Here is an 18,519-nt window from a genome sequence, read left to right on the forward strand (position 1 = left end):
ACCCCAAAATCTTTAACGCAGGCTCTCCTGAGTAGAACGGTACCCCATATGTGGGTATAAACCACTGTATGGGCACACAGCGGGGCTCAGAAGGGAAGGAGCGCCAGTTAGCATTTTCCGTGCAGATTTTTCTGAAGTAGTTTCTGAGCGCCAGGTGCGTTTGCAGAGACCCTGTAGTGCCAGCGGAGTAAAATCTCGCCATAAGTCACCCCTATTTTGGAAAGTGCACCCCTCAAAGAATTCATTTTGGGGTGTGGTGAGCATTTTGACCCCACAGGTATTAAAGGAAAGTATTCAAAAATAGACAGTAAAAATGAAAAACTCAAATTTTTCCAATAATATGTTCCTTTAGTTTGAAATTTCTCAATTTCACGAGTAACAGGGGAGAAAACTCACCACAATATATGTAATGCATGTTCTCTTGAGTAGAACAGTACCCCATATCTGTTCATAAACCACTGTATGGGCACACAGCTGGGCTCAGAAGAGAAGGAGCTCCAATTAGCATTTTCCATGAAGATTTTTCTGAAGAAGTTTCTGAGCGCCGGGTGCGTTTGCAGTGCCCCTGTAGTGTCTACAGAATAAACCCCCCCAAAAAATCACCCCATTTTGGAAAGTACACCCCTTAAAGAATTCATCTTGGGGTAGGATGAGCATTTTGACCTCAAAAGGTATTAGAGGAAAGTATTCAAAATTGGCCAGTAATAATGAAAAATTAGATTTTTTTTCCAATAATATGTTGGTTTGTTTGAAATTTCTCAATTTCACAAGGAACAGGAGAGAAAATGTACCCCAAAATCTGTAACGCACGTTCTCCTGAGTAGAACGGTACCCCATATGTGGGCATAAACCACTGTATGGGCACACAGCGGGGCTCAGAAGGGAAGGAGTGCCAATTTGCTGGAGCAAAACCACAGCTAGTGATAGTTATTAGAATGCTTCAGGAAGATACAGGTGCCGGCACTGTCTGAATACTGCTCAATCAGTAGCTGTGCGCTGGAGTCGGATTAAAGGCTAATAAACTGCACTGGTAAGTAGCCGCGGTGCTCGAACAGAGACAAGGGCAGTACGGTGTATAAAATAGAAAATAAGTCCAAGCACTCACCGGATGAAGGGATCTCTTTGTGCGTTTATTCAGACATCACAGGGAGGGAGCGGTGGCAAGGGTGCGGGAGCGTGTAGCAGACAACTTGTCTGCTACACGCTCCCGCACCCTTGCCACCGCTCCCTCCCTGTGATGTCTGAATAAACGCACAAAGAGATCCCTTCATCCGGTGAGTGCTTGGACTTATTTTCTATTTTATACATAGTTATTAGAATAGTGCAGTTACTAAAATAAAATAAAAAAAAATGAGAATACAGGTAATGTGGGGTGGTTATGGACAGTCTGGGATGGTTATCTGGAGGTGGTTACGGGTAATCTGGAGGTGGTTTTGGTCAACACGGGGTGGTAACGGGCAACCTGCTGTGGTTACGGCAACCTGGGGTAGTTACAGGCAACCTGGGGTGTTTAGAGGCAACCTGGGGTGGTTACAAGAAACTTGGGTTAGTTACAGGCAACCTGGGGTGGTTAGAGGCAACCTGATGTGGTTACAAGAAACTTGGATTAGTTACAGGCAACCTGGGGTGGTTAGAGGCAACCTGGGCTGGTTACGGGCAACGTGGGGTGGATACGGACAACCTGCTGTGGTTACAGACAATCCGGGGTGGTTACGGACGATCTGTGGTGGTTACGGACAATCTGGGGTGGTTACAGACAACCTGGGGTGGTTACGGACAACCTGAGGTGGTTACAAGAAACTTGGGTTAGTTACAGGCAACCTGGGGTGGTTAGAGGCAACCTGGGCTGGTTACGGGCAACGTGGGGTGGATACGGACAACCTGCTGTGGTTACAATCTAGAGTGGTTACAGGCAACATGCTGTGGTTATGGGAAACATGGGGTGGTTACGGGCAACGTGGGGTGGATACGGACAACCTGCTCTGGTTACAGACAATCTGGGGTGGTTACGGACAATCTGGGGTGGTTACAGACAATCTGGGGTGGTTACGGATAAACTGAAGTCCTTATAGTTAATCTGCGGTGGGTACCTGTAATCTGGCGTGGTTACGGGCAATCTGGAGGGGGTCATTGGCAATTTTGGTGGTTAGAGGCAAGGTGCGGTTGTCAGTGGCAAGGTGCGGTTGTCGGTGGCAAGGTGCGGTGGTCAGAGGCGACGTGCGACTTGGGGGACGAACACATCACTTTTTATCCCCTGTCACCAATCATTTATGGTGACAGGGGATAAAAAGTGCCGGCACCACATGGCACAAGCGATCAGCGGTATATAGTATATACCGCTGATCGCTTGTACCGGGACCCAACAGGGGGGTCCCCGATCACTGCTCCATGCTCTTCGCTACCTCCGGTGGCGGAGCATGGGGCTTTCATTCATTTTTTCTTTTTGATCACTGTGAACAGACTTAGGTCTGTTCACAGTGATGGCGGCGGCCATCTTGGATCTGAGGGGAGGGGGGGTTAGTGACTGGGGCACTAGGGGGGCTGATCTGGGGTCTGAATTCACTTATTTCATCTGCAGTACCAGCCGGGATGATCTTTTCTGACACAGGCTGTTCTGTAACTGTGATAAGGATGATCTATTTTATAATGGATCCTTATAAACAGTCCATTGAGTCTCCATTTTTTTCCCCAAGAGCAATACTACTAAGGTCATCAGAGAGCCACAGAAACCTTGTGGTATAAACCCCAGTGTGAATGTGAACATAGAAGTATTCCACAGTATGCTTGCATTTAGCTTTTACTAACCTTGTATAATAATGGCGAAAATCCTAGTTTTAATAAAGCAATAGATTTTTTGGTGATATGCTTTGTCTGTGTTACTCTCAGTAGATCTTCTACTCTTCCATATTGCACATCTATAACTTCACCCTGAAAGGAAAAAAAAATAAAAAATAAGCATGCGCATACTCAAGTTTTGTGATAGATATCAGGGAATCATATAAGTACTTTCAAAATCTCTTTTAGGCTAGGTTCATGGCATGACATAATCGAAAAACCACTGTGTAGAGATGAGCTAAGCAAGATTCGCTGCAAATCGCGCTGTCAGCTCGCTTTGTTCATCGAACCAAATTCACATTGACTCATTCAACAAACTTGCTAAACATGGTGGCCGCACATTCTAGCTTGCAGTACTGTCTTTTGGCTGAAGCAAGAGATTATCCATGATTGGAGATGAGCGAACCTCGAGCATGCTCAAGTCCATCTGAACCCAAACCCAAGCGGTGGCTGCTGAACTTGGATAAAGCCCTAAGGCGATGTGGAAAACATGGATATAGTCATTGGCTGTATCCATGTTTTCCAGACAACCTTAAAGCTTTATCCAAGTTCAGCAGCCCCAGCTAATCAAATACCGAACGTTCGGGTTCAGATCGACTCGAACCCGAACCCGGTTCGCTCATCTCTATCCATAATCCCTTGGGTCTGTCCAATCAGCTGCAAACCCAGCTGTGATGTCAGCAAGCAACCCCACCCTCCAACCGCCCTCTAAATATTGGGAATCACTTCCTGGAGGCAGTCAGTCAGTTGTGGATGGTAGGCTGCAGCAGGCAGTAAGAGCAGAGAGAGAAATACAGAGGGATAGGAAAAAGGAGGAGAGAGAAAAGTATAAGAGGGTGGATTGTGGGTGGCTTTCTGTATGAGCAATGATGCCATTGTCCAGTAAGTCACTGGGTGTTGAGTGTGTATTATAGGAAGTGAGAGTGAACACAGTGTCCATCTTAAAGGAGAAGTCTGGCAAAAATTTGTACTAAAGTATTGTTTAGCCCCCCAAAAGTTATGCAAAGCACCAATATACACTTATTATGGGAAAAGCTTACATAGTGCTTTTTACTTGCACTTACTACTGCATCAAGGCTTCACTTCCTGGATAAAATGGTGATGTCACGACCCGACTCCCAGAGCTGTGCGGGCTGTGGCTGATGGAGGGGATGATGGCAGAGAGATGCTTAAAGTTCCTCCAGTGCCCTGTGTTCCTCAGTGTCCCCCTGCCATCATCCTCTCCAGCAGCCACAGCCCGCACAGTTCTGGGAGTCAGGTCGTGACATCACCATTTTATCCAGGAAGTAAAGCCTTGATGCAGTACTTTATGTGCATTTCCCGTAATAAGTGTATATTGGTGATTTGTATAACTTTTGGGGAGCAATATAATACTTTAGTAAATATTTTCAACAGACTACTCCTTTAATAACTCACTGGGTGCTCATTTACCAATGTTGACTGCTGTCCTGTGATTTAGAGAGGGTTCACAGTCAGGGCCGTATTACCAGCTGCTGCGGCCCTAGGCACTAAACCTGAAGACGCCCCATCTCACTCACCAATTGGCATCATGTTTTTCTAGTTTCTGATCATCATATTGATATCTGATCATTCTTAGGCCACGTTACTGTACGTCACTACATGCAGTCGATACTTTGAATGGATAACATCGCCATACTGGAACTGACCAATACCACCATACTGTGACTGCATAACACTGCCAGACATGACCAATACCACCATACTGTGACTGGATAACATCACCATACCAGATCTGACCAATACCACCATACGTTCCCCCCCTCCCCCTAAAAAAGGCACCAGATTTACTGGCAAGTCTGAGCAGGAGGTGGGAGACTAACAAAACAAAAAAAGTTTTTAAAAAAAGATAAATACGGCCCTGTTCACAGTGTCCCCTCTTTGAATCTCTCTGGTGGTGCCAGTGCCATTGCATACTCTTACGTCAAAGGTAATCAAGGGGTTAAAGGGAAACTGACAGCTCTTTCATGTTCCCTAGCCATGGCTGTTATTAAGAAATGAGTCAGAATTTGGCTATAGAGAAAACTATGATTTACACTGCCACATTCAGGTTTTTCAAATAAATCATAGCTTTAAAAGCATTTGGGAATACTTCTATTTAACATATAAGCCTATTGAAGAAAGATTCCTATAACTTGGTATTCATTGGAGGCTTCCATCAGGGTCATACATCGGGAAAGTATTTAGGCTATACAATAGACAATATGTAAGCTCAATAGCTGTTTTATTTAGCTATGTCAATATTTATCAGAATGTAAAGTACATTAATTTTAGTGTTATTGGGGATATTCATTTTTAATGCCAAATCCACACTTGCTGTTCTTATTATGCTGTCTTTGCAAGAGATTCACAAATATATAAATATATTATATTTAAATGACAGTGATAAATAGCCACATTACCTCCAGAGTTCCATTGGCAGAGAAGGCAGTGTATGTGTACAGAATTTCCTGACTTTTGGTCTCTTCATCACATTGCTGTCCGTTTGGATAATAGCATCGGCCATTGTTCAGAGTGATTGTATTTGGAAAAGAGCCTGGTAGGTCAAGTAAGACTGAATAATTTACTAACTGAACTTCTTTTAAGCCTATTGAAGTCCATAGAAGTGCAATATTTTTTGCTGGGTCTGAGTCTGTTTTATTGACAGAAATCGTTGTGAAATATCTGGAAGGTAAAAAGAAATTTTACATTAGATCTGCAATGTATTTAAAAATGTATGATAGACCTTTCTTTCATATGGGGCCCTAGTCTATATAAAAAGAAAGGCAGATCTTCCTTCTCTTCTGTTTTTATCTATTGATTTGTAAATAACAAGCAAAAATATGGGATTTGCTGCATTCTACACACTGAAAAGACCACAATGAATAACTTATAATCTACTCTATTAATAATATATCATACAACTAGGTGTAATGTTAGCAATTTTCTTCATTTATTGAAAATTAGCCATACAAGTTAACATTATGAAAGCGCAGATATAGCAACATTTTGTGTACAAGAAAGAGGAAGAGTTGTGCGTGGGAGGGATTGCACTATTAGAACTATGTAAAAGAAAAACAGGAGATCAAAAATTTTGTTTGTGTGGGTTTCTTCCGGGTATTTTGGTTTCCTCCCACACACAAAACTTACAGACAGATAAATTTAGATTGTGAGCCCTATTGGGGACAGGGAGCAATAATTGCTTCTTTAATTTTGGCATCACAAACATTATGGTCTGTAAATGCAGAGTAAAAGAATCTGTAGGTGAAAAAATTCAAGCTCTATGACCTTTTAAACATAATGAGGAAAAAACTAAGGTGCAAAAATAAAAATTAGCTCAGTCTTTAAGAGTATGTTCTGTCAATAACAATCCTCTGTTTTCTATCTCTCAGCCAGCTACTTAATAATTTACTTGTATATTCCCTGAGTCCCAGCATTTTCATTGTATGGACCAATCTTTCATATGGAACTGTATCAGATGCCTTTGAAGAAAATTATTAGGACAGTACACAAGACTATTTGAATTTGTATGGTATACTGTTTTATTATTGAGTTTGTCGAATGACAGTATGCGTTAAAGGGGTATTCCAATCTCAAATTACATAGTCATACTTGCAGAGCTCATGAAGTGAAATATTTTGCAAATACAATTATTTAGTAAATTTGCCTCCTTTTCCTTTCCTCTTGTTTAGGTTACTGCTCCAAAAGCAATGACCTGGTGTGTGTATGTGTGTACACATGGGGGAATCCTCTGGATTTTTCAAGAGGCTCATAAGGTAGCCTCTGAAATCTACACCAGCAGGCATAGATTTTACCCACAATTTTCACCTGGGGCAGGCATAAACACGAAAAGCAATCTTGCGCATAGCACTGGCCATCCCCCCCAATAAGTCAGACCACTGCTTTTAGAGTGCTTATTGGTGACCTAGACAACAAGCTCCCAACAATGGAAGGGACAGTGTATACTTATCAGACGGAGGCAAGTTTGTTAAATTAATGTATTTGAAAAAATATGTATTTTATGTAAAAATATGTAAATTTTAGCTGAGATGGGAATGTCCCTTTAAACTTCCATGCTTCCTCAGACAGCAGACAGCATTTTTTCAGTTTTCAGAAAGAACTATGTTCATTAAGATTCTTCGTTCTGTAAGGGGCAAAGTTTAGGAACAGATATAAGGATACATGCAATAATTCACATTAGAAAATTAATTAATCCTTTTGGCTTGTGCATATTTTATGTATTCTGTCCCTTTTTTCATTGTGGCTAGCACTCGTGCTGTGTAAGACCCATGTGATCCAAATTAGCAGGAAGCACCTGTGTACATAAGGGGAGGATCTCCTAGTGTTCTCCCATTCTACCTGCAGAGGAATGGAGAGAGGTAAGAGCTTGTTCACACTTGTGTTGCTTGGCGTCCACTTTTTCCGCCGGTGGCGCCTGCGGGGTTTGGGGTGCCCTTTTGGTTCTGGTCCTGTGACAATGGGGTTGCAGGGCCATTCCGTGGCCCCTCTTCTCTGCTTGCGCACGTTTTGCGGGGATTGTGGTCGCTGACCGGCACAGTGATGAGGTTTGGTTAGGGACTCATGTGTATAAGAAGACCTGCACGTGGTACATGAGGCAATATGGTTTGGCCAAATTATATACTAACTTCTGATGTTGGTTTTAAATGTAGCTGAACAAGCTTTCGTGTCAGCCATGGGTGCGATGTGCAGCCATTTCTGTCCTTTTGGCTTGTGCATATTTTATGTATTCTGTCCCTTTTTTCATTGTGGCTAGCACTCGTGCTGTGTAAGACCCATGTGATCCAAATTAGCAGGAAGCACCTGTGTACATAAGGGGAGGATCTCCTAGTGTTCTCCCATTCTACCTGCAGAGGAATGGAGAGAGGTAAGAGCTTGTTCACACTTGTGTTGCTTGGCGTCCACTTTTTCCGCCGGTGGCGCCTGCGGGGTTTGGGGTGCCCTTTTGGGTCTGGTCCTGAGACAATGGGGTTGCAGGGCCATTCCGTGGCCCCTCTTCTCTGCTTGCGCACGTTTTGCGGGGATTGTGGTTGCTGACCGGCACAGTGATGAGGTTTGGTTAGGGACTCATGTGTATAAGAAGACCTGCACGTGGTACATGAGGCAATATGGTTTGGCCAAATTATATACTAACTTCTGATGTTGGTTTTAAATGTAGCTGAACAAGCTTTCGTGTCAGCCATGGGTGCGATGTGCAGCCATTTCTGTCCTTTTGGCTTGTGCATATTTTATGTATTCTGTCCCTTTTTTCATTGTGGCTAGCACTCGTGCTGTGTAAGACCCATGTGATCCAAATTAGCAGGAAGCACCTGTGTACATAAGGGGAGGATCTCCTAGTGTTCTCCCATTCTACCTGCAGAGGAATGGAGAGAGGTAAGAGCTTGTTCACACTTGTGTTGCTTGGCGTCCACTTTTTCCGCCGGTGGCGCCTGCGGGGTTTGGGGTGCCCTTTTGGTTCTGGTCCTGTGACAATGGGGTTGCAGGGCCATTCCGTGGCCCCTCTTCTCTGCTTGCGCACGTTTTGCGGGGATTGTGGTCGCTGACTGGCACAGTGATGAGGTTTGGTTAGGGACTCATGTGTATCAGAAGACCTGCACGTGGTACATGAGGCAATATGGTTTGGCCAAATTATATACTAACTTCTGATGTTGGTTTTAAATGTAGCTGAACAAGCTTTCGTGTCAGCCATGGGTGCGATGTGCAGCCATTTCTGTCCTTTTGGCTTGTGCATAGAAAATTAATGTTAGAACTACAATAGTAATCTGCTTGAATCGTAACGTATCTGCTTGAATCAGCTTGACATAGTTCATTAGATGTGGCCTAATTTTAAGCTATGTATTCAGTAGGACTTTGGCCTGGAAGAAATTCAGCTTTGGAGTAGCAAAATTAACATTGTGCTTAAGATTATTGAGCTTTGGTAAATCATTAAACATTTTATTGAATCACTAGAGCAACATGAGGAGCCACAGAGGAACAGTACAATTTTTTAACTTCAGCTTTCCACATTGCTTGTTAGCAGTAAAACATATTGGCCTAGATTCATCAACAGTTACTGGAGGAGAAATAGTCCACTTCAGTGCATAATAAATCAGCTTCCTAGAATAGTTATGACTTATTTTGGACACTGATGAATTAACACAAGAGAATGCAAAAATAGGACAGGTGTATAAACCCTTTGTCCCGCATTTTAGCATTAATCAATAGCTTAAAGACAGTAAAATGACATATCAGGGGGTATTGCCAAGCAGGCTTCAGAAAAACAACAACACAATTGTCATCTTTATTTCTGACATTCAAAATGATGTTCAAAGATGTTTTGCTGCTCTACATAAGAATAAAAAAAGATGCTATGGCAATTTAGTTTAGTTAATTAGATTAGTCTGCAGAAGAAAAATATTATCTGTTCTTACTTTTTTTATGTAGCTAGATTTTAGGGGAAAAAATAATTCTGAGGATCCACAGGGGCGGATTGCCCTTGGGGTGTCCAGATCTCAAGTCCTTCTAAGGAGCCACACATCCTACATACAGGGGAAAATTACATACAGGAGGGTCCTAGCTACAGGGGGATATCACTCACAGCTGGTCCTAGCTACAAGGGTCCTATCTACAGAGTGCTACCTACAGAAGGATGTTTAATACAGATTGTCTACAGGGGGGTCCACATACTGAAGAAATTGCTTATATCATCACCTTTGAGTTACTGCATGTAACCGCACTGTAAACATATCCTATGGAAAATTTAAAGGAAATATCCTATGCATTTGATATTAGTTTAGTTAAAGGGATATTTCAACTTAAAACTAACCACAGGGTAGGGGACAAGTAAGATATTATGGGGGTCTAACCTACATACCCCCCCCCCCCCTCTGGCAATCCCCAACATCTTTATTTTGAATAGAGGTGCGGGTATGGCATGTGACCCTTGCCTCTATTCATTCTCTATGGAGCCACTGGAGAGAGCCGAGTACAGTACTCAGCTCTTTCCGGCGGCTCTATAGAGAATGAATAGAGCCAAGGGTAACATGCCGGCTCTAGTCAAAACAATTGAGCCAAGGGCGATCTGGAGATCATCGGAGGTACGAAGAGAAGGCCTCTCCTCAATCTCTTACTTGTCCCCTATCCTGTGGACATGTTAGTTTTAAATTGGAATATCCCTTTAAGTAGATACGTTTACAGAAGTAAATTAATCTCTGTTCTTTTTTATGTAGCTATCTTTTATTTAAAAAAAATCCTAATCCTGGAGATCCACAGAGACAGATTATAAGGAAAACAATATGGGCTACTGGCCAGGCCCTTGCTCCAAGGGTGTTCAGATCTTGAGTCATTTGAAGGAGCCTTTGGCTCTTTGCCCCGTTCACATCCAGACACTCCTGGCCTTTTATGCCCTCAGAGAAGAACATACTTGTTGCTTAGATTGCACTCACTAAGTTTGGAAAGCGGACACACAATTCACTGATCCCAGGAAGTTGGTAAAACACACTATGAGTTGAGTGTGCCCACTGAGTTTGGAAGGAGGACCTGGTCTTCACTAATGAAAGCCAACTGGTATAACACAGTATTAGTATAGTGCACCCACTAAGTTTGGAAGGTGGACGCTGTGTTCACTGATGTAAGCAAATTGGTATAAACACACTATGGGGGACATTTATTAAGTCCGGCGTTTTTTACGCCGGACTTATAAATGTCCCCGCATCTCCGCTGCTACGGAGATTTATGTAGAGGCGGACTGCCTCTACATAAATCCCGTGCGCGTCGGTGCGCACAGCCGAAAACCTACGCCACCTGAAAGGTGGAGTAGGTTTTCGGCGTATCTTTGTGCGGAAAAAATTATAAATCGCGCGGACTCTGAGTCCGCGCCCCCCCGTAACGCCCCCTCCACACCCCCTCCCCGCCCCCGGCGTACTCGGCGAAAGTGCCGATATGCGAATATTTTATTCGCAAATCGGCCATTCGCGAATAAAAAAAATACGCAAATCGGCACTTTCCGCTGAAAATCATCCGTATCCGATACATGTCGCCCTAGGAGTTTACTGCCCCCAATCAACAAAATGGAATTTGTCTTCATTGGTCCCAGTAACTTCGTATAATGCACATGGCAATAAACAGGCACCCAGTTACTTGGTAATCTGGATATTTGCTTGAGACTTCCCACAGAAAATCACTCACTGTCAACCAAAAATCCACCCTCCTATCCTATCCTCTCCTCTTTGTCACTATATCTCACTATTGCTCTCCCTGCTCTGTTCTTACTGCTGCCTCCATGAAGGAAATCACCCATTATAGAGGGTAAGGGGGGGTTGCCAACATCACAGTGTGATTAGCAGGTGATTGGATGGGCACAAGGGATCATGGATAATTTCTTACTCCTGCCAAAAGACTGTAAGCTAATATGTGCGTCCGCCATGCTTAGCAAATTTTGTTAACAAATCACTATGAATTAGCTTTGCAAAACAAAGTGAATTGACGATTCACAGAGAATTTTGCTTTGCTGGATTCGCTTCACTTATCTCTAGATGGAATCTAAAGTAATTTACTTCTATATCTGTCAAACATTACAAGCTAGACAACAATGAGTTCAAACCATGGCAATACTGTGCTAATGTTAGCTTTATCTTTCCTGCCCATAAGGAGTACTGATTTGAAGTCCCAGATGTTGTGCTGCTGTAGTATAATCAGGAAAACCTAAATTTTAATTTCCTGAAGTCTGTAGGCAGCACAAGCTTTCCACCTTTGAGTACTTGTTATTGCAATATGGAAAATATATTGGTTCCTTGTCTGGTGATCAGTGTTACAGGGTGGATACTTAAAGTGACACGGTCACCCCCTTTTTGCATTCTGACTTCTCTTCATAGATGTAAAGAGTAAATTTAGCAGTTTTCATACCTTACGATGCATCATACGTCATGGTGCTTGTTCAAGTAAAAAAAAGTATCATCTCCAGAATGTGCTAAGTGGGCACCGCGCCAACTGCACCACTTAGCCCCACCCACAGCACCACCGTAGGCCTCCGTGACATCATCGACACATAAGCCCCCCCCTCATTGACCAATGGAAAAGGCTGGCCTAAGGTCTAGGCCCCACCCCCTCTAGGTCAGCCCATACCAATGGGCGTAGAGGGGGTGGGGCCTATGTGCAAATGACATCACAGAGTGGCGGGACCAACAGAAGCGCTGTGGGTGGGGTTAAGTGACGCAGTTGCCATGAGGCCCCGCCCACTTAGCACAATCTGCAGTTGATAAAAGATCACTTTTACTTGAACAAGCACTTTTTCTTGTTGTTAAAAAAATCCCGAATATATTAAAAATGTAAAATTACTTTTCCCTTATATTAACCGCTAGACGACCCTGGGCGTACCCGTACGTCCTGGGTCACCTAGGGAACTTCAGAGCAGGGCCGCTGCGGTCCCGGGTGTCATTTGTAGCCTGGGACCGCGGCTATTAGCTAGCATGGTCCAATCGCTGAGCCCGCTAATTAAGTATTCAGAGGCAGCTGTCAAAGTTGACAGCTGCATCTGAGTACTTCTTGCAGCCGATTGTTGGTGGTATAGTGGGGGGATCAACCCCCGCTACATTGTCGCGGAGGAGCGATCCCTAAGTCAACCACCTCTGCATCGTAATGGTGCTGATCCCGCCTCGGCACTCGATTGCTTTCAGCATAGATCTCAATGAGAGATCAGTGTACTTATACTTGAAGTCCCCCAGGGGGGCTTCTAGTATAAGTTTAAAAAAAAAGAAGAGTGTTATCTATATCATAAAAATTTCTAGTCTGTATAATAAAAATGAAAGTCTGTCTGTCTTTCTGTCTGTCCCAAATAGACTTCCAAACGCCTGAACCGTTTAACCCCAAATTTGGCACACAGATACATAGGGTGCCCGGGAAGGTTATTGCGAAGGTCCCGTCCCTGCCAAAGGAGAGGGGGAGGGGAAAGAGCGGCGCCCCATAGAGATGAATAGGAAAATCTCCTCACTGCAAACACAGGTGATATAATTAGCTGCATGTCTCCAGCAGTAAACGGCAGTTGGGAGCCTTAGCAACCAATAGGATTACTGTTTTCACAGGGAGCTGGAATGTGAATGGTTGCTAGGGCAGCTGCCTCACAGCATCCACAGAAAAAACTGGCAGACCCCCTACTCCATCTATACAGTACATGTATATACAAGGCACTACAGGTATACCAAACTGTGACTGGGTAACACTGCCACATCTGACCTGACCAATACCGCCATACTGTGCTGGATAACACTGTCATACCAGACCTGACCAATACCGCCATACTGTGCTGGATAAGACTGTCATACCAGACCTGACCAATACCACCATACTGTGACTGAATAACACTGTCATACCAGACCTGACCATTACCGCCATACTGTGCTGGATAACATTGTCATACCAGACCTGACCAATACCGCCATACTGTGCTGGATAACACTGTCATACCAGACCTGACCAATACCGCCATACTGTGACTGAATAACACTGTCATACCAGACCTGACCAATACCGCCATACTGTGCTGGATAACACCGCCACACCAGACCTGACCAATACTGGCACACTGTGACTGGATAACACTGTCATACCAGACCTGACCAATACCACCATACTGTGACTGGATAACACCGCCTTACCATACCTGACCAATACCGCCACACTGTGACTAGTAACACCGCCATACCATACCTGACCAATACCGCCACACTGTGACTGGTAACACCGCCATACCAGACCTGACCAATAGCGCCATACTGCGACTGGATAACACTGCCACACCAGACCTGACCAATACCGCCATACTGTGACTCGATAAAACTGCCACACCAGACCTGACCAATACCGCCATACTGTGACTGGATAACACCATCATATCAGATCTGACCAATACCGCCAAACTGTGACTGGATAACACCACCACACCAGACCTGACCAATACCGCCATACTGTGACTGGATAACACCATCATATCAGACCTGACCAATACCACCATACTGTGACTGGATAACACTTTCATAACACACCTGACCAATACCACCATACTATGACTGGAAAAACTGCTATACCAGACCTGACCAATACCGCCATACTGTAACTGGATAACACTGTCATACCAGACCTGACCAATACCGCCATACTATGACTGGATAACACTGCCATACCACACCTGACCAATACCGCCATACTGTGACTGGATAACACCACTATACCAGACCTGACCAATACCGCCACAATGTGACTGGAGAAAACCGCCACACCAGACCTGACCAATACCGCCATACTGTGACTGGATAACACCGCCATACCAGACATGACCAATAGCGACACACTGTGACTGAATAACACTGCCATACCAGACCTGACCAATACCGCCATATTGTAACTGGATAACACCGCTATACTAGACCTGACCAAAACCGCCATACCCCCCTTGAAAAGACACCAGATTTTCTGGCAAGTCTTAACGGGAGGGTACTGCCCCTCTGCAAGGTGCTACCCTATGCACCAGACCATGGGTGCCTAATGGTAAATACGACCCTGCAGGTATACAGAACACTAGAGGTATACAGGACCCCAAAACTATACACTACAGGTGCACGGGACCTCCACCAACTATATACTACAGGTATACAGGACCCTAAACTTTACACTACAGGTATACAGGACTCCAAAACTATACACTACAGGTATACAGGACCTCCACCAACTATATACTTCAGGTATACAGGACCTCCACCAACTATATACTACAGGTATACAGGACCCCAAACTATACACTACAGGTATACATGGCCTCAAAGCTATACACTACAGGTATACAGGAACTCCACCAACTATATACTACAGGTATATAGGACCCCAAACTATACACTACAGGTGTACAGGACCTCAAAACTATACACTACAGGTAAACAGGACCTACACCAACTCTATACTACAGGTATACAGCACCTTCACCAACTCTATACTACAGGTATACAGGACCCCAAAGCTATATACTACAGGTATACAGGAACTCCACCAACTATATACTACAGGTATATAGGACCCCAAACTATACACTACATGTATACAGGACCTCCACCAACTCTATGCTTCAGTTATACAGGATCCTCAAACTATGCACTACAGGTATACAGGACCCCCGAACTATATACTACAGGTATACAAGACCTTCACCAATTATACACTACAGATATCCAGGACCCTCAAACTGTAAACTACCGGTTATACAAGACCTTCACCAACTATACATTACAGTTATACAGCACCAACTATATACAACAGGTATACAGGACCCCCAAACTATACAGTACAGGTATACAGGACCTTCACCAACTGTACACTGCAGGTATACAGGACCTCCCTCAACTATACACTACAGGTATACAGCCCCCCCAACTACACACTACAGGTATACAGGACCCCCCCAACTATACACTATAGGTATACAGCCCCCCCCCCCCAACTATGCACTACAGATATACGAGACCCCTAAAAACTATACATTGTGGGAATACAGAACCCCTCCAACTATGCACTACAGGTATACACTAATTCCATTGATTAACTCATATGAAACAATACCTTTAGCTTGGTCTCCTGGGCACCTTAGAACAAAAATTGCACATTTTTGGTGGCATTAAATCCAGGAAAATTGTAATAAAAAGTGATCAAAAAGTCGCATATGCGCAAACAAGGTACTGATAGAAAGTAGACATCATGGTGCAAAAAATGACACCTCACACAGCCCCATAAACCAAAGGATAAAAGCGCTATAAGCATGGTAATACAGAGATTTTAAGGAACATATATTTGTTAACAATGGTTTGAATTTTTTAAAAGCCATCAGATAAAATAAAAGTTATACATGTTACATATCGTTGTAATCGTAACGACCTGAGGAACATATAGAACAAGTCAGTTTTACCCCAGGGTGAATGACGTAAAAACAAAAATCCTCCAAATATATATATTTTTTTTCTGGATTTGCAGTGTACTTTCTTAAAAAAAATTAGCCCATTTTCGCAAAGTACAATTAGTGGCACAAAAAATAATGGCTTTTGTGGTTTTCTAGGTGAAAAAATGCAACTGTTATGGTCTTTTAAGCACAAGGAGGAAAAAACGAAAATGTAAAAATTTAAATTGGCCCAGTCCTCAACACAGTCACCAAACTTTTAATATTCAACATTATTAATCCCACGTTATGAATGGTGTTGGAAAAAAATGACAGAATTACTGGATTTTGACAGCATCACATATCAAAAAGGAATATAATAAAATGGGGTCAACACCTGCACAAAAATGGTACTGATAAAAAACTATAGATCTTGGTGCAAAATATGCATTAGAAATATGTTTAGTGTAGTACACAATGATTAGGAATAAAGTGAAAAAGGCATTTATCTTTAATAAGATATATAAAAAAAGGTCATTGTTAATGATGAGCGAGCATGCTCTTCCGAGCTTGGTACTCATTCAAGCATTAGGGTACTCGATGGTGCTCGTTACTTGGACGAGCATCTCTCGATACTAGAGAATGCCATCTTCCTCTTCCTGCATGTTTGATGGCTTTTTCTCAGCCAATTATCATGCAGGAGAGTCTTTGGGAGCTCATAGTATTACGTGGGAATCGTACATGTCGATAGCAGCATTTGGCTGGCCAGATCAGATGACCTGGGCATATAAGAATCAGGTCCCGTGATGCTCGCATCAGACGCAGGCTGGATGAGCATAGGTAGAGAGCTACGGTCTGTTAGGGAGACTGTTAGGCAGGGAATTAGTGTGCGGTTAGGCAGGAATACGACACAAAGAACCCAACAGTCCTTCTAAGGGCTTATAATTCTTAAAACTTTTTTTTTTTTTGCTACTCTTGGCTGCTGGCTTGGACTTGTAGTGCAGCTGCCAGTAGTCAATTTGTTCTGTTGCTGAAATTCTCTTGGCTGGCTGGGACCTGTAGTTCAGCTATACCTATCCTCACTGTGCTGTGTGTGAGTCAGCAAAATTGTGTTGAGGGCCACCACCCGGCTGTTGCCCTTAATTTGGAATAATGTCGCTATTAGCCAGCCCCAAAGGCATCCATGCATGCTGCCCCTGCTTTTTCCTGTCCATTTCCATTGTGTTTCCATCATTTTCTGAGGTTGACACGCAACCGTCCTTGTGCAGAGCTTTGGTCCACTGCAAAAATGCTTACGTTTCCCACTTAACTTCAATGGGGTTCATTACTCAAAACGAGCACCCGAGCATCGGGAAATATTTGTCTCGAGTATCAAGCATTAGAGTATTTTAGTACTCGCTCATCTTTAGTTATTGTATTTGCAAATACAAAGTTAGGCTGGGTTCACACTACGTAAAAAACACGTCCGTATTTCATAACAATGGGCATGTTTGCGCAAACACGCCCGTTGTTATAAAATATGGCTGTATTTTTTACGAAGTGTGAACATAGCCTTAATCTTGCACATTTCTTTCAGAAGTTTTTCTGTCTTAGAAGTTATCTTTTATTATATTTTATTCGGCATTCATATATTAATTAAATATTACTAGTACAGCATACTTAAAACAAAGTTTAATATTTCTTCAATTAAAAACTCTAATTTAATTCTTAATAGGTAGCACATTGGGTGAGGCATTAAAGTAAAATCTTGTTAATTCAACAGTTATATCTTATATTCTACAACAGTTGCAACATGATCTCCTGTAATTTATGTTATACTGTGCTGGTTGAAGTTTTTTTTATTCTTGGATGATTTTTATGTTTTCATTTATTGGATTTATCAAGAGCTGGTCTATGATGTGCTTATTATGGTAAATATTTCTTTCCTCATCAAACAGGGTAGTGCCTGAAATGTTTGTGGCACTTTGGTGTGGATTATTGGTGGGAAATAAGACAATTATTGTGGATTTAAAGTTGGACAAGTCTGAATATAATTTATTACTCACTCATAAAAAATTTTTGGCACCTTAAGGCTTTTTTAACAACACAGTCAAAATGATAGCCATTTAACTGCAAATAACAGCCGTTATTCCGAAAACAGTCATTGTTTTGAAACAACAGCCATTATTTGCTGTTAAATGGCGGCCGTCCACTAAAGACAGCTGCTATTATGATAGTGTTTAAACATAGCCTTAGACTATGTTCACACTACGTAAAAGTACGGCTGTTGTGGCCATCGGCAACAACAGCCGTACTTTGTGCGGTGTGGACATAGCCTTATCTTCTGTGGGATCCCGGCCGGAGCATATACACATCATATATGCTCTAGCGGTGATCCTGTACGGGCCCGCAAATAACTGATATGTCAGTTTTCTGCAACCGCAATTCACTGAATTGCAGCCGCAGAAAGACCTATGAGTTCACACAATGAAGCAACCGGCTCCGGCTGCTTGCTTCATTTTGTGGTGTGGGAGGTTCTGATGCGGGCATGCACGGATGCGCCCGCATCAGAACCCTGCGGCCAAAAGATCATCCGGCCGGTACTGCAGTACTGCAGGTCACGGAACGGCTGGTCTCTTCACGTAGTGTGAACATAGCCTAAGGGTAGACTTACAATAGGATTTTTTTTCCTCAAAAACAACAATAAATACATAAAAATTAATGCATACAATGTCTATATGCCTTTTTTTTTTACTGGTATTTTGCCCCCCCCCCCCATTTCTTCAATTGAAATCATG

At 43.1% G+C, this 18,519-nt stretch overlaps 1 protein-coding gene across 3 annotated transcripts in view; it reads right to left on the bottom strand.

Moving 5' to 3' along the window:
* The window catches only part of NAALADL2 (N-acetylated alpha-linked acidic dipeptidase like 2), a 712,309-nt gene that overhangs the window by 379,531 nt on the left and 314,259 nt on the right, over positions 1–18,519 (bottom strand). For all 3 annotated transcript variants that reach the window (XM_069975168.1, XM_069975167.1, XM_069975169.1), the window contains exons 3-4: positions 5,256–5,517; positions 2,806–2,928 (exon numbers count right to left, since the gene is read on the bottom strand). In XM_069975168.1, coding sequence (XP_069831269.1) covers positions 2,806–2,928; positions 5,256–5,517 — 385 coding nt within the window. The remainder of the gene's footprint in view (positions 1–2,805; positions 2,929–5,255; positions 5,518–18,519) is intronic.

The sequence above is a fragment of the Dendropsophus ebraccatus genome, chromosome 6 (genome assembly GCF_027789765.1).
Source record: "Dendropsophus ebraccatus isolate aDenEbr1 chromosome 6, aDenEbr1.pat, whole genome shotgun sequence".
Taxonomy (NCBI): Eukaryota; Metazoa; Chordata; class Amphibia; order Anura; family Hylidae; genus Dendropsophus; species Dendropsophus ebraccatus.